The following is a 12,787-nucleotide window of genomic DNA, read 5'->3' as shown; positions in this document are numbered from 1 at the left end:
GGTTCGAACCCGGGCTCCTGCACATATAGTGCGATGTCCCTACCAACTGAGCTAAGCTCACGGGGACGAAATTATCTAATTTTTCTCAGGCTTAATATGAATTTATGCAATTTAAGAGGCCACACTTCGTGTGAAAGTGTTTGGACCAGCGTTGTCAGGTAGCAGTTGCAACTAATTATTTTGATTTTTTGTAATATTTTCTGATCATAATAGTTACTAATAACATATTTATTACTGATATATTAAAATCGATTACCATCAAAGTTATTAATTTATCCTTATTATTTTTAACTACGTTGTAAGTTTTATATCATTCATTGTAATTTCACTAATATATATATATATATATATATATATATATATATATATAAGATAAAAAAATAATAATAACAAAAAATATAGAAAGAATAAGATGGGTACAAAAAAAAAATTATACATGAATATGTGCATAAAAATAGGAACAAAAAAAAACAATAAAAAGATTATAGAAAGTTTAGCCAATAAAAATAAATTATGGAAAAAATATAGAAAAAATAAGCTGAATACATAAAAATAGGAATATAGAAATAAAAACATAAACAATAACTATATTACGAAGAAAAAAAAACTATATTAAAAAAAAAACATAAACAATATTTTTCATCAAAAATAAAATAAATTTAATTACTATCAAATTTACTAAATTACCCTAGATATTCCTAATATAGTTTTTAATTTTTGATAAAAAAAATATATACGGGACCATTATTTGTCTCTAAAACATAAAAAATTGGATAAATAAGTTTTTTAAAAAATAACACAATAGTTTCAATTATATTTAATTTAAAAATATTTTATATCAAATTTAAATATTTTATTCTAAATAAATTTTCTACATTAATATAATAATAAACTTAAATATCGAATTAAAGTCAATGACCCGTGCATCGCACGGGTCTTTAAACTAGTTCGCCATTGAAACAAAATTTACTAATAACATATTCTTTTCGCGTTCTGAGTATTTCACGCGTCCCTGACCTTCCAATTTTACCTCCTCATAACATAGGATGTGAGTATGTAAATAGTAAAAACTGAAGGAAAAAAAAACAGTTCGCCTTAGAATACTGATATTATAAAATCTAATTTTTTTTATCTCTGACAACTTGCCACAGTAGTTGTTATATAATCTCAACCATTCCCTCTTTTTTTTGTCCAAGAACAACCATTCTGCTCCCACCTCCTACATGCTTGTGTGGCAATTCCATATTGTTATAGTCAGTAGTAACCAAGGAAACAAAACAAAAAAAAAATCAACACAAAGAACACACATAAAAAGAATCATATACATAACTAATTTTACACACAATGTTGCAGCTCAAAGTAATCACCAGTGCTGGATTATTGACAAAACTCCAATGATCAAGAGGATAATCTTTCTTGACCATTGAATGTTATTGAGATTTCATGTTTCTTCTATTCTGTTATGAGTAATGCACAATGTGCTTGGGGGCCTGTGGATTGGGCAATGGGCTTAAAGAAATATCCATTAAGCCCAATTAGTATAGAAAGGAAAATAGGCCCAAATTGAGTAACTTCTGAATATCCAATAGGCGAAAAAGGGCCCGGGCGTAACCAGTGGGAACGACACGACGCCAAGGAGGATAGATTTCATGTCGTCAGAAATATCTTCTCCTTCCCTACGACAACTACCAGCTTAACGAAGAAATCAACCTCCCATAACCGCCATAGCTTGGAGGTCAAGGTTATCACCCCTATTCTTACGCTACTCCACTGAAAAAGAAGCTGGTGGCCGTATTTCTAGGAATCTTAGCTTGGAGAAGAAGACTTAGAAGTCTATAAATAGCTCCATATCTTCATTTTGTAAAGGATCGAATGCTAACGAATAAAAAACTCCCAAGGTTATTGGGATTAAACAAGGGTATTATTAACATTATTTATCAATAATATAACTCCCTTTGAGTGTTCACCAGAACAATAACTATATTACGTAAAAAAAAAACTATATTAAAATAAAACATAAACAATATTTTTCATCAAAAATAAAATAAATAATATTACTGCCAAATTTACTACTAACTATTAATAATAATAAAATAAATTTAATTACCATCAAATTTACTAAATTACACTAGATATTCCTAATATAGTTTCTAATTTTCGATAAAAAAAATATATACGGGACCATTATTTGTCTCTAAAACATGAAAAATTGGATAAATAAGTTTTGTAAAAAATAACACAATAGTTTCAATTATATTTAATTTAAAAATATTTTATATCAAATTTAAATATTTTATTCTAAATAAATTTTCTACATTAATATAATAATAAACTTAAATATCGAATTAAAGTCAATGACCCGTATATCGCACGGGTCTTTAAACTAGTTCGCCATTAAAAAAAAATTACTAATAACATATTTTTTTTCGCGTTCTGAGTATTTCACGCGTCCCTGACCTTCCAATTTTACCTCTCATAACATAGGATGCGAACATGTAAATAGTATAAACTGAAGGATAAAAAAACAGTTCGCATCTTAGAATACTGATATTATAAAATCTAATTTTTTTTATCTCTGAATACTTGCCACATTAGTTATATAATCTCAACCATTCCCTTTTTTTTTGTCCAAGAACAACCATTCTGCTCCCACCTCCTACATGCTTGTGTGGCAATTCCATATGTTATAGTCAGTAGTAACCAAGGGAACAAAACAAAAAAAAATCAACACAAAGAACACACATAAAAAGAATCATATACATAACTAATTTTACACACAATGTTGCAGCTCAAAGTAATCACCAGTACTGGATTATTGACAAAACTCCAATGATCAAGAGGATAATCTTTCTTGACCATTGAATGTTATTGAGATTTCATGTTTCTTCTATTCAGTTATGAGTAATGCACAATGTGCTTCACAAGCAACACATATATATATATATACCCAAGTATTTTTGTATATGATGACTATGAATCAATGTACAACATACAACACTACATTGTTTGAAATGGGTTCCACCCTTGAGGCAATCTCCATTTTCTATGCCAATAGATAGACACTCTTGACCACCATGGGAATCCAAAACTATACTCCAAAGGCTCGTCTGCCGGTCCCGCCACTATCAATGGCAACCATACATATCTCGAGTCCCTTAAGTCAGCTGGATTCCATCGATCTGCCATGAAGATGAACATTCCAGGGAAACCAGGAATCGGTAGCACAAAAGTACTTTGAGCAAAGAAAGTTGTTAGTCTAAACATTTTGTTTCCTCCCATGCATGGATTTCCCATTGTTTCCCAAGGTCCCATAACCGACTCGGCTGCATGAGCCAGTGCCTCGTTTGGGGCCCACCCTGTGCAACCCGATGTGATCATGTAGTATGTTCCCTGATGCTTGAATAGAGCTGGTGCTTCTCGGTGTTGTCCCACGAGAACCCTTCTCATGACGGATGTTACATTGAGATAATCTTCGGTTAGGGGTCCGATGTGCAGTTCACTGTTGTCTTCGGAGGAGTAGATTATATATGCAGCACCATCATCATCTTTGAAAACTGTCATATCCCTGCTTTCGAAACCATGAGGCCTATGGCTACCGAGATAATTGAAAGGACCGTCGGGTGTATCACTGGTTGCTACGCCAACAGATGCTTTGGTATAGTTAGCATCATCGATATGCATCCACATCACATACTTTTCAGTTTTCTCATTGTAAATCACTTTTGGCCTTTCGAGCACATTAGACTTGTGCAGATCATGGGTTTCGTCTGTTTCCTCCGCTGCCAATACAATCCCCTCGTGTTTCCAGCTCCACAAATCCTTAGAAGAATAACAACCAACTCCAATAATATCCACCTGGATGATAAAGAAAGAATCATTAGGACAAGGTTATGCATCAAAGTGAATATACAAGGTTTGTTGAAAAACAACAGAAATGTATAAGCTCATTAGCATACAATCTTTACTCTTTCTAATAGAAAGGATGGAGTGAAGAACAAAATAGATACAAGATTGCCCGAATTATTGTATTGTTGTAGCATAATGTTTCATCTTGGAAATTTACCATAAAAAATTTATTTTCGACCCAAATCTGATAGGTTTATTTCTTAAAAAGAATTATTTCATTCTTTCCTTTACCAAAATAAAAGTTGTCTATATATTAGTATTTGCATTTCATCCAAATTGAAAAGACGTTTAGGTGGAGATTGGTTGATATATTAGTGTATATTAAAAGTAGAATATAACAGGACAAGGTAAAAAACACAGAATGTCCTATTTGGTTCTATCCATGTGCCAAACGCTACCTTAACTTTGTTAATATCTTCACCAGTCAAATTGAAAGATAATTATATATCCCTTTTTCACGGAATGAAAATTTATGCCAACTTTTGCAAATCACAGAACAAAATGAGACCTTTGAAACATACAATTTCTTCGCCAAAGACTCCACCAATTAAAGCTAAGGATGTGTCTAGGAATGCTCATGCATGGGAAATACTTGCTGGTTTTTTTAGTTAAAGCTCTCATGAAGCGCACAACACCTAAAACAATAATCTAACACAAGATAAATGCCTCTCTAAGTATGCAACTAGAAGTAAACGAACGATGCAGATATGAGAGTCGAACATGCATCTCTAATCAAGTGATTTCTCGCTGACATGGAGGTATTATTGTTTTCCCTTTTCCAATTAACCAAGAAGATACAACCATGTAAACTTTGCACCAGCATAAAAAGACACTAGCCAGCCACTTGAACAGACATGAACTTTCTATAATTGTAAAAAGGGATGTACTTTTAAGTATGAAGTAAGAATTTACAAAAGTCGCGCGAATAACGCTAACCAGCATCCGTGTTTTCCATCAAAGGCCAGTACTTTTTCTTAATATTGAAAAATGTGTGACTAGCGGACTGCCATGTTTCCAATCGTGAGTTTCATGATTTACTCCCTCATCTATATATATAATTCCTAGATAGTTATCCTAATGCTTATCTAAACCCTAATCCACTTAAACCAATCAATTTTTTTTCATTTAGCCATGTCATCCAATACATCCAATTAAATCACTCTATCATGCCACATCACTTCCTATTTCTCTCTAAAACTCAATTTATTAGTTCATTTAATTCTTGCTCCTCTTCCAATGCCTACCAATCAACATTTATGTATCAGTTTCATTTTCCTTTTCATATTGCACCATTTATATGCATTATCTTTTCATATGCTCTTTTCAAGTTTTTTTCCCCTTAAATGTGCCTATCCCTTACCCATATATATATATATACCCTCATTCATGCAACTTTTATGCTTCTCTTCATTCAAATTATATGATTATTTGTTACCATTGTTTTGTAATATTCCTTTTTGCAGATGATGGGTAACCATCATTCTTCTTCTTCTTCATAATTTTTGTTTTAATCTCTTTCTTTTAGTGGTTTTGGTATTGTGATGATTACACCCATGAATTTTTTTCAAAACTAAATACTTCACATTAATTTGTGTCATTTCTCTGTTCATATGATTCATCCTCTTTTACGAATCTGTAGGTCTTTTGTGAGGAGTAATTCAAATTAGCATTCCTATGGTAATTCTAATCTGACATAATTATCTATTATCTATGTATCATTTAAATGTGTCATTTTAATTTTCATTTTTTTTGTCAATTAAGTGATCTTCTATACTAACTTCCAAATAATAGGTGTGAGTCAGATTATCGATCCCGTTGTTGTTCCTTTAGCCGATGATTTAATGCAAACACAAAGAATGACTATTGAGGAGTTCATCAAATCCCCTATTTATAGATTTATAAAACTAGATGCTCTAATTAATTATAAATTTGATATTTTTATTTGTGGACTAATTAAGCGAAAACACTTCAACCATGCTATGATTGGAGTTTGAATCTCAGATTCTCTATTTTATTATTTTAATAATATTTATTGTTTCAATTTCTCCAATTATAATATAAAACAACGCATCACACCCGTGCATCGCACACTAAATAACGTTACTATAGTAAAACCTAAAGCTACATAAAACCCTATAGTTATAACAGCTATAATTATGTGCAAAGAAAACAAGAGTTCATAAAAAAAAGTTGGATTTACCCGAGCAGCTCCTTTCTTGTGAGCATGGTAGGTGGGCCCATCTTTATATTCACCGTACCAATAGTATGTCCTTGAATTTTTATCATACAGAATGCCCCCTCCATGGGCTTGAATAGGATGACCATCAGTATCCAACCACATTCTTCCCGGGTAGTAATGATACTTATCATTGTCAACAACCTGCATCGGATCTATAGCTCTTTTACGACCAGGAAAGAACACGTGTCTCATTTGGGAATTTTCGTCCAAGAATTCATCAATCAGTGTAGTTGTCCGTTTCGGTCTGCGCTTTACTGCTCGAGGAGATCTCTTTCCTTTCGGCGGGGGAACATGAAGGTTTTCCTCTTCCACTTCTTGAAGCTCACGTACTTGCGGATGATGACTCACATGCAACCTAGCCTCTCCACCACCACCACCACGACGTTTGTCCGTATGATCAACATAGCAATACAATTGAACCAAAAGAAGACATCCTAACAAACTCAATACAAAAACAGAAGTAGAACAACATCTGTTCCCTGCATCGCAACAACGTAAAGTCGTTGGTTTCTTGTATTTATTCTTGATCCTCATTTTCTCTTCCTTTCTATATCTTCAACAAAACGCCGCAATTTACAAAATACAACAACCTATCCAAAAAACCTGAACAATGTGACCAAACACATCTAACCTACATGGTAAAGAATCAAAATTTCATCACTCATTACCACAAAAAAAAAAAACATTTATAGAAAACTTCAAATTAAAACAATTAAGTGTTTCACTTTCACCCAGTTCTGATTTTTCCCATTTCAATCTCATCACTTTTTTTTTTTTACAATAATTGAAGCAATTCAATGCATTATCATCACCCTAGTTGGTAAATAAACAAATAATAATCAATAATGAAGAGAGTAACCTCAAGAATCAGATCCAATAAGCAAATAACAGAACAAAGTTCACAACAAACAATTAACAACGGTTGAATTTAGTAAAAAAATGGAAAGAAAAGAAACCCTAATAGATTGCATAACAATTAACAACACTTTAAGGAGTAATAATCAGAAACTAAAAGTGAAAGAGTTTAATTCATGTAACTAACCTGGTACAACCCGAACTGAGGAATGTTCAGACATGCGGTTTTTGTGGTACTCTTTTTCAATACCTACCTAAGACAGACACCCTGTCACAAAAAAGAACAAGCACAACCACCGAACTAAGGAACATAAAAAAATGGATTAGTAGTAAGATTACGGTGTTAAGTATGGTTATTTAGGGTAGTTAAGTTCTGGTGTCGTTTGGATCTGGAACTGAGTGAGAGTGATGAATGAATGAATGATGATGTTGATTTGAAACCAAAGTTGGTTTTTTACTTTTTTACTGTGGCTTTATTTGGTAGCTACTCTACTATGAGAAAAATTCTAGAACTTGTATTTAATTAAAATAAATAAATAAATAAATAAATACGAGTGTAGTACTATAGTTCGTTTGTGTTTTGTACGTGTTGTGTACTTATGTTGACTTTTTTAATTTAGGATAAGAAAACGGTGGTAGTGGCACATTAATAGGGTGAGTAGAGATACATTTTTTTTTTTACCGTAGTTGGTCCAATTAAATTAGGACAGTATATAGGACACCTTAACATTTAAATACACTCATGTGACAAAAGGTGATCATGATGGATCATCTAACATTGCTCTTTCCAAATCTTGTGAGGTAGTAAAACACTAGTCTTTATTAGTCTTTAAATAAAATTAAAGACCTATTTATGGAGAAAATAAACACCACGAGATCATTTTCTTTTCTTCTTATGTACAGTAGATTTTAATATACTTTATTTCATAATTCATAGTTGTAATTTCAATTCACAACACAAGAAAGAACGGATTGCAAAAAATGTTAGTGTGACTTTTTTTTTTAAAACAAATACACTTAACTCATTTCATTAATAATAAATGGTTCAATACAACGAGGAACACCGTTAAAGTAAGTGCGACTAGACCAAGAAATGGCTGTCCTAGCTAAAGTATGAGCCGCCATATTCGCTTCTCGCTTAGTAAACTTAACCTCAAAGTTCAAATAAACAAAAAATATGAGAGAGAGAGGTAGAGAGAGAGAGAGAGGCGGTGCTTCTATGGCACACCTAGGGCAGCCGTTACGGTCACCGCCTTCACCGGAAGTAAGGCAGAAACGGGGGGTTGTTTCGATAGATAGCGGAGAATGGACCGAGGTGAGACGGCGAGGTCGGAAAGGGTGTAGAGAGGAAGGCAGAGGTCGATTTCTGTCAAGGCAGACCAGAACTCACTATTCTTCTAGATCGATTTCACCACCTGGACATCAAGGCTTTCACGATCAACATAACTTCCTGTCTCATCGCATGCGTGATCACAGTCGACATGGAAGATACCAATCTAATTACAACACAGGTCGATGTGACTTTGCGAAGCAGGGATTACGTTATAACAACAGGCGACATGCTTCAGGATTCACTTCCAGATCGCGTTCTCCCTCTGATCAAGGACGGCGGCTGCATAAGTATGATCATGAGAGAAAGAATCATCGTCATCGATCGGAACGAGACCGGACTGATTGCGGCAAGGAACGATGTGATGAAGTGCAACAACATGTTCATTATAACAGGCGATTTGAAGCTGGAAGATCGCGTTCAATTTCTGTTCATGGAAGGAAGTTGCAGCAACGTGATTTTGAGAGAAAGAATGACAGTGATTCGGTGCGCAGTCGGTACAATTCACGCTCTAGTTCTGCTCATCGGCGTCGGAGGATGATGTCTCAAGGAGATAGAAGGTTTACGGAGGTTGGGAAGGACTCGAATAGATCGCAATGTAGCCGTTCTAAGGATGGTAGGTCGATGTCGCTTGTTGATGGCGGTGGTATGTATGCAGGCGGCAAGGATAATGTGGGTGGTGTGTTTGAAGGACGAGGCAAGGAGCTTAAGGATGGTGGTGATGTGAATGTTGGTATCAAGCATTGTGATGACTATGTTTCGGGTTCGAACCTTAAGCGGTATGTCTCTTTTTACTTTACAAATTTTCCGGCGCAATTACCAAAGTTTTTTCTTAGAAAAGGGTTTGAAGTTTGTGGCATTCTGGAGGATGTGTATGTAGCTAAAAAGAGGAATAAGTATGGCCAACCCTATGGCTTCGTCAAATTCTCTAATGTTAAGAATGTTTCTAAAATGACGAATGCCTTAAACAATGTCTGGTTCGGTAATTTTTGTGTTAAAGCAAGCGTGGCTATGTTCGAACGTAGCGATTCGAGGGCGGGCAGGAGAATGGAGCCGCAAAAGGCTAAAATGGAACAAGTTAATGCTCCATTTTTGAAGGATGGGAAGCAAGATTCTGTGAGGATTGAAACATCCAAAACTGCTGAGGAGGGCATCAAGCTTCCGGAGTGTCATTCATTTCGCGAAGATGTTCTTGTGCCAAGAGAGGAGAAGGAGATTAGTGCCCCTAAGGATGGAGTGCGGGTGGGGGACATAGTTGTGGAGCTTGGGACTAGGAAGATTAATTTAAACCATAAGACAACCCAAAAAGTGGGGAACGTGCAGCTCCCTAAGAAGGTTGAGACGCAAGCAGATACAGTGAAGGATTGTAGATGCTTTTTGAAGAGCTATCGCACAAAACCTGCTGATGTGAAGTTGGCTAGCAACGGTGTAGTGGCTACCATAATCAATGGAGAGGTGGTACCTTTGGTGCAGGATAGAATCGCGGATGCAGGTTTTAATGATTTGGTTCTCATTCCTATGGGGGCTGACAAAGTTTTTTTGCGGAGCTTGGTGGGTACGGATGTTCTGGGGACGGTGAATAAAGCCAAAGAGTTTTTCCAACTATTCTTTTCGAACTGGATACGCTGGGAAACAGATGCGCAACCTTATCGGAGAGGTGCGTGGGTTCGCCTATACGGGATTCCACTTCACGCTTGGAACGAGGATTTTTTCAAGCTCTGTGTTTTTGATTGTGGTCGTTTTCTGCGCTCGGATTGTTGTTCAACTGAAAAGGACAGACTTGATTTTGCTAGGGTCCTGATAGCTACACCCGATTTGGACATCATCAATAGAGTAGAGAGTGTTCTAGTAGATGGTGGTCAGGTGAAGGTTAAGATTGTGGAGGAGTGGGGGTATGCTATGGGAGAAGATTATTGTCTTGGTGAGGAGGAAAGCGGATCGGAGGCGGCTCAATCAGATTGTGGCGAGGGACATGGGGATCCGGAAGTTCGTCGTGAGGTTGACTTGTTGATTAACAATATAACAGAAGGGCTAGATGATGAGGCTTGTGCTGAGGTTCAAGGCTTGTGTGAGGAAGAATCCGTAGATAAGCTAAATGAAGGGGAACCCAAGGAAGAGTTGGAGCAGAGACCCGTTTCTCCGAATCCAGGTCTTAATAATGTTGAGTCCTCATCTAATGTGTGGCTGAGCCCTCAGGAAGAGTCTAGGGTTCAGGCTGTTAAGCCCGATAGGCCACCTGTTGTGGTGGTGGATCAGGTTCGTCCCTCTGTCCGGAAGATTCGTATTGAACGTACGAATTCTTGTCCGCCTGTGGCAAGACGTTCTGTCATCTCGGGGCCATGGAGTTTGGAATGGCTAAAAGATCAGAATCATGGGGATGCTGGCGTGATTTTTTCAGCGAGTAAAAAAGGGAGGAAGGGGATTCATTCTGCTCAGAGTCTTATTTCGAAAGGGCATCAGGATCCTTTGAAAAGGAAGGCCAGTGGGGTCCTTCGTCACCCGCTTCATAATATTAAAAAAGTCGCTAGGATGCCAACCAAAGATCGTCGTGAGGTCTTAAAAGTTTTAAAAAAGAGTGTTCGGCGGCGTAGGGGTGGGGACGATATCAACCGCTCTTGTTCAGTGAGACGCCAAGTTTCCAGTGGAGAGTCTTCCTCATCCGGATCCGTTAATAATGACTGGAAGAATTGGGTGGCTGTTCAAGGAAATGCTCATATGGCAGTGGACGATGTTTGGGGCATAGGAAAAGCGATTGGGGTTAAGTTTAAGGAAGACAACGTGAATATGTTTAATATTTTATCCAGGGCGGGCAAAGGCAAGAAGGACAATCCAGGTCGGGGTCCGGTTGCTTCGGCCGGGGGAGCGAGTGTTCGTAAATGAAGATCGTCTCTTGGAATATAAGAGGGTTGGGTGGGTTAGAGAAGAGGAAGGCAGTGGGAAATTTGGTTGGGGAACTGAAGCCCTTTATTCTCTGTCTGCAGGAGACGAAATTACAAAATTGCGACGTTCTCCTTTGTTCTAATCTTTGGGGTAGCTCTTTTCACGGGTTTTCCTTTCGTCCGTCGGTGGGGGCTTCGGGCGAGATTTTAACTTTGTGGGATTCTGCTGAGGTGGAGATGTGGTTGACAGAGAGTCGTGAGCATGTGTTGTGGTGTCATGGTCGTTTCACTAAGTCTGGCGAGGAGTTTTTTGTGGCGAACATTTATGCCCCTTGTGATGATTTGGCTAAACAACGGCTGTGAGAGTCTATTTCGGAGCGGCTGCTCTCGCTAGTGGGGAAGAGAGTGTGTGTTTGTGGGGATTTTAATGCCGTGAAACATGTGGATGAACGTCGTTCGGTGCGGGGTAGCCATCGTTCTTTAGATCACATTCCTTTTAGTAGGTTCATCGAAGATAATACCTTGGTTGATCTTCCCTTGATTGGTCGTAAGTTTACTTGGTTTAAAGGGGATGGTCTCTCGATGAGTTGCCTAGATAGATTCCTTCTTACTGAGGAATGGTGTTTGGCTTGGCCTAACTGTAGGCAGGTAGCCAGGCTGCGAGGGCTATCTGACCACTGTCCTCTGGTTTTATCTGCAAATGAGGAAGATTGGGGTCCCCGTCCGTCTAGGATGCTTAAGTGTTGGAAGGATGTGCCTGGCTATCATTCGTTTGTGCGAGAGAAGTGGAGTTCCCTTCAGATCGATGGTTGGGGTGGTTATGTGCTTAAGGAAAAACTTAAGTTGATTAAGGCAGGGCTAAAAGAATGGCACATGGCTCATACTCAAAATCTCCCTAGTCGCATTGATAAGTTGAAAGCTAGGCTTTCGGCCCTCGATGTGAAGGGTGAGGAAGAGGCTCTTTCTAACGAGGAGTTAGTGGAGCTTCAGGGGGTTTCGGTGGATATTCACTCGCTTTCACGGTTGCACGCCAGTATCAGTTGGCAACAATCCCGTTCTCTGTGGCTTAAGGATGGAGATGCTAACTCGAAGTATTTTCATTCGGTTCTAGCGAGCCGCCATCGAAGGAATGCTATGTCTGTAATTCAGGTGGAAGGGGTTACTATTGAGGGTGTGGAACCGATTAGGCAGGCAGTGTTTTCGCATTTCGAGTCTCACTTTAGGGCTTCTAATGTGGATCGGCCCGGGGTGGAGGATCTTCAGTTTAAAAGATTGAACCACGTGGAGTATGGTAGTTTAATTAAACCGTTTACAGAGGCAGAAGTGAAATCCGCTGTATGGGATTGTGATAGTTTTAAAAGCCCTGGTCCCGACGGAATTAACTTCGATTTTATTAAAGACTTCTGGACTGAGATGCGGGGTGACATTATGCATTTCATTTCCGATTTTCATCGGAATGGAAGGCTTGCTAAGGGTATAAATTCCACCTTTATAGCTCTGATTCCTAAAGTTGATAGCCCCCAAAGGTTGAACGATTTCCGGCCTATTTCGCTTGTGGGATGCCTTTATAAAATTTTG

General features: G+C 37.6%; 1 protein-coding gene across 3 annotated transcripts; it reads right to left on the bottom strand.

Annotated features, from left to right (window-relative positions):
• Positions 1-2,782: 2,782 nt before the first annotated feature.
• LOC123906316 lies at positions 2,783-7,500 on the bottom strand. 3 transcript variants are annotated; one of them, XM_045956216.1, is made up of 3 exons: positions 7,188-7,500; positions 6,107-6,624; positions 2,783-3,855 (listed from the first exon to the last, which is right to left on the bottom strand). In XM_045956216.1, exons 1-3 carry the CDS (start codon positions 7,219-7,221, stop codon positions 2,998-3,000), a joined length of 1,410 nt encoding a protein of 469 aa, XP_045812172.1. In that variant the 5' UTR covers positions 7,222-7,500; the 3' UTR covers positions 2,783-2,997. The 3 variants fall into 3 exon arrangements, with proteins under 3 accessions (XP_045812172.1, XP_045812170.1, XP_045812171.1); XM_045956214.1 differs by having other exon boundaries at positions 6,107-6,776; positions 7,188-7,499; XM_045956215.1 differs by having other exon boundaries at positions 6,107-6,735; positions 7,188-7,499.
• Positions 7,501-12,787: the final 5,287 nt, after the last annotated feature.

The sequence above is a fragment of the Trifolium pratense genome, linkage group LG2 (assembly GCF_020283565.1).
Source record: "Trifolium pratense cultivar HEN17-A07 linkage group LG2, ARS_RC_1.1, whole genome shotgun sequence".
NCBI classification, from domain to species: Eukaryota; Viridiplantae; Streptophyta; class Magnoliopsida; order Fabales; family Fabaceae; genus Trifolium; species Trifolium pratense.
The sequence above is the reverse complement of the archived record's forward strand: the minus strand, read 5'-3'. Positions and strand labels throughout refer to the sequence as shown.